The sequence below is a fragment of the Priapulus caudatus genome, unplaced genomic scaffold, assembly GCF_000485595.1.
Source record: "Priapulus caudatus unplaced genomic scaffold, Priapulus_caudatus-5.0.1 Scaffold2212, whole genome shotgun sequence".
In the NCBI taxonomy this organism is placed as follows: Eukaryota; Metazoa; Priapulida; class Priapulimorpha; order Priapulimorphida; family Priapulidae; genus Priapulus; species Priapulus caudatus.
This window is the reverse complement of record NW_014579273.1, coordinates 34,284-38,208: the sequence shown is the minus strand read 5'-3', so window position 1 is coordinate 38,208 and position 3,925 is coordinate 34,284. Positions and strand designations below refer to the sequence as shown.

The window sequence follows — 3,925 nt, the reverse complement described above, 5'->3', positions numbered from 1 at the left end:
GCACGCGTCGCACGCGTAAGGTTTCTCGCCCGTGTGCGTGAGAAACTGCTTCTTGAAGGTGGCGAAAGTGGTGTAGGCGGAGCCGCATATGTCGCATGCCTAAGGTTTCTCTCCCGTATACATGCGTGCGTGGCTCTGGAGATGTGTCAGCTGCGAACTCCTGTACTCGCATACATCGCACGCTTACGGTTTCTCTCCCGTGTGCGTTCGCATGTGAGTCTTCAGGCTCTCGCGGTAGCAAGTGCTGTACTCGCACGCGTCGCACGCGTACGGTTTCTGGCCCGTGTGCGTGAGAAAGTGCTTCCTGAGGTTGCCGGAGGTGGTGCAGGTGTAACCGCATATGTCGTACGCGTACGGTTTCTTTCCCGTGTGCGTGCGCGCGTGGCTCTGGAGACTCACCAGCTGCGAACACCTGTACTCGCATACATCGCACGCGTACGGTTTTTCTCCCGTGTGCGTTCGCGCGTGCATTTTCAGGCTGTCGCGGTAGCAAGTCCTGTACTCGCACGCGTCGCACGCGTACGGTTTCTCGCCCGTGTGCGTGAGAAAGTGCTTCTTCAGGCCGCTGGAGGTGGTGTAGGCGGCGCCGCATATGTCGCACGCGTAAGGTTTCTCTCCCGTGTGCGTGCGTGCGTGGCTCTGGAGATTCGCCAGATAAGAACTCCTGTACTCACATACATCGCACACGTACGGTTTCTCTCCCGTGTGCGTTTGCATGTGCTTTTTCAGGCTGTTGTGGTAGCGAGTCCTGTACTCGCACGCGTCGCACGCGTACGGTTTTTCTCCCGTGTGCGTGCGCACGTGCTCCTTCAACCGCTGACTCTGGGAGCATCGGTACCCGCACGTGTCACACGCGTACGGTTTCAGAGAAGAAGAAGCAGAAGGAAGAGGAGAAGATTCCATCGAGTGGGCAGTGATTGAGAGATCTATTTCTCCCCGATACAGGTTCCTCTCTCACTTTCCTCCTCGATGCAGTTTCCTCTCTCACTTTCCTTCCCGATGCAAGTTCCTCTCTCGGTCGTCTGCTTTCCTGCGGACAGAAAATATAGACCCTGGATATCTTCCCCTGCCTCACAAAGAGATGAAGTCAAATTCATTTGCCACGGGCATAACCTCAACCTAACCCCCGCCCACTTCGTTCTCAGCGGATCTACACAAATTAAGCAATTTCTCATTATGCTTGGAAAAATAATTAAACAAGTGGAAATCCGTGGATCCGCGGAAAATTCTCATGTACGTATAGGCAATCGTTGTTGCAAGATAAGCATCCGTAAAAACACTACGTAATAACGCTAAACAAACCTGACAATAAAACACGAACGAAACACATACAGACTGGTATGGGTGTCCCGATGATCGATTATACCGTAATCGAAAGTCAGTCGTTTGCAGCTGTAAGAACGCGTTTGTATGTAAGAATTTAGAATAAAATAACTAGAACAGTATGTCGAATTTGTGTTCACTAATAGGATATATTGTTTACAAATATACAGTCACCGTCTCGTCTCCCGTTCCAAGTATGTAAGAATTTAGAATAAAATAACTAGAAGAGTATGTCGAATTTGTGTTCACTAATAGGATATATTGTTTACAAATATACAGTCACCGTCTCGTCTCCCGTTCCAGTCCTTTCAAATCGCTCTGCCGCTCTATATATATATGACTCTCTCGTCCAATCACTAACAAGCTCAACTCTACCCAGCCAATCACACACCAGCACTCCTCTTATTCAAAGAATTATGCGCCACTTGTTCATGTGTCCAGCACATGTACTCGCGCCACCTATCGTGTGTAATCTAGCTGCTAGCTCCTAATTCCACAACCTAGGCTAACCCAACTATTTCTAACTTATATGCTAAACGGCCAATCCTAACCTATGCCCTCTACATTTACTAATGTAATACTACATGTGCAAAACAGATGTTACACAGCAACCGACTAAGCGCTCGATTACGCAGATTAATAATCGATTATCAAAAAAGAGAGCCGCAGAGCGACTGGGCTCATCTGAGGTCTGTTGCTACGGTTATATAAACGTAACAGTTCAGTCGTGCATAGTGACATCTTTGTTAGGCGCCTGTGATACTATCAGCCACCCACCTGACAGATAGCTAGGGCCTGCATACCCAGACGTCCCAAGTCTCCCGGTCTCACCGGGAGACTCCCGGTATGACACGCTGCTCCCGGTGCCCCGGAATGAAGTCAGAAGCTCCCAGTTTGTAACATTTTTCAGCCATATAAAAATTTACATCAGTAAATCAGTAAATTACTAAATTTGCCGTTCTTGTTGATGTACTTTGATTCCAGCGAACAATAAAAGGCGATAAAACGATGATTTTACATGTATACTTTATAAAAAATGGTGGTGTGCCGAGACAAACACATATCGCAGCCCGCCACAACGTTTTTCCTGTTTTTGCGCACTGCGAAAAAACGGCGATAAACCTGGCTCCCTTTCTTGGATTGTTGGGCCAATGCTGGCTCCCTTTCTTGGATTGCTGGCTCCCTTTCTTGGATTGCTGGCTCCCTTTCTTGGACTTTCCCAACTTGGGACCTCTGCATACCTCCCAAATCCCATTGGTTGATACAAATCGCGTGCCTGAAACTCCTGTTTTATGGTGGATTGTGACCCTAACCCTAACCCTAACCATATTAAAATTAAAATTAATTAATTGTTGTAAAAATTATTTCTTGTTATTAAATTGTTGTAAAAAAATCATGGAAATATTTGCGTTAATTGCAAAAAAATAGTTAAATGGATAAAGATAGAAAAATACAGAAAACAGGAAAATAATTAAAAAACAGACGGGATTTAATCCAACGACCTTTCAGCCGTGACGTCTGTGCTGTACGAGTTCGGCTATCCAGGCTTATTGGGTTTATAGATTATGGATGTGCCATGAATAGGACAACACTGTGAGGTCATTGAGGCAGTTGAGGAATCCATGTTTAATCCTCCTCTTGAGGGTTAAAAGGTTATCAGACACTTACTCTTCGCACGTCAGTGGAAAGCACATTTCATGGTCCTCATCCTTTCATGTTCAATAAAGTGACAAAAATGGTAGGTCAGCGCTGAAACAAACAAGTTTTTCACTCTGTCCCATTAGGCCATGTCCTCAGAAAATGTCTGATATCTGACCTTTCCCCAACTGCCCTTTGACATGTGACCTCTAATTTCGCACTGGTGATAGGTTACCTGCACATCACACTATACACCGAATATTAGAAGCATAAGTCGAGCCGTTCAGATTTGTGCCGCAATTCCGTATTTCCTCCTATACCTTAAGTTAAGAGGAAAATATTCCCCCTCCCTTTACACATCTTGACTTTTGACCCTTGACCCCCAAATTGGTCATCCTGAGTCCTTTTCACAATCCCCCCGACGTCCCGAATATCGTGACCGTATATCAAGCGGTTAAGATTTGTGCCCAACTGTTGACGCACGCACGCACGCACGCACGGACATTCACGCCATTCTACAAGCTGCATCTGACTTTGTCAAATTGTTTTTTTCAATTTAATAACTCATTTGCAAAAACTCATGAAATGACACGTTATTTCATTTTTGTGTATTTATTTGGGTTACTTTACAGTTTCGAGACAGTAAATCTAAGCTACACAAAACATAAGCATGTACAATACTGTTACATAGGTTTTAGAATATTGTAGGCCCATTATAAACATTGTAGGCCAAAAGCCACAGGCGCGTCTGGCTTATCTGAGGATCTGTTGCTACGGTATGACGTACATTTGAGTTGTGTGTAGTGACTCCTTTGTTAGGCGCAGATATGCAGATACGCAGTGCGTACACACATTTCAGCAACCTTCTGCATTTGCCATACCTCCCAATCCCATTGGTTGATAAATCGCAGTGCCTGAAACTCCTGTTTTATGGTGCATTGTGACCTAACCCTAACCCTAATTA

The 3,925-nt window shown here is 45.6% G+C and overlaps 1 protein-coding gene across 1 annotated transcript in view; it reads right to left on the bottom strand.

The window, feature by feature from the left end:
• Window positions 1-116: 116 nt before the first annotated feature.
• Window positions 117-3,925, bottom strand: part of LOC106818397 (zinc finger protein 709-like) — a 19,585-nt gene continuing 15,776 nt past the window's right edge. The window contains exon 2 of the mRNA XM_014823109.1: window positions 117-606. Coding sequence (XP_014678595.1) covers window positions 184-606 — 423 coding nt within the window. The 3' untranslated portion in view covers window positions 117-183. The remainder of the gene's footprint in view (window positions 607-3,925) is intronic.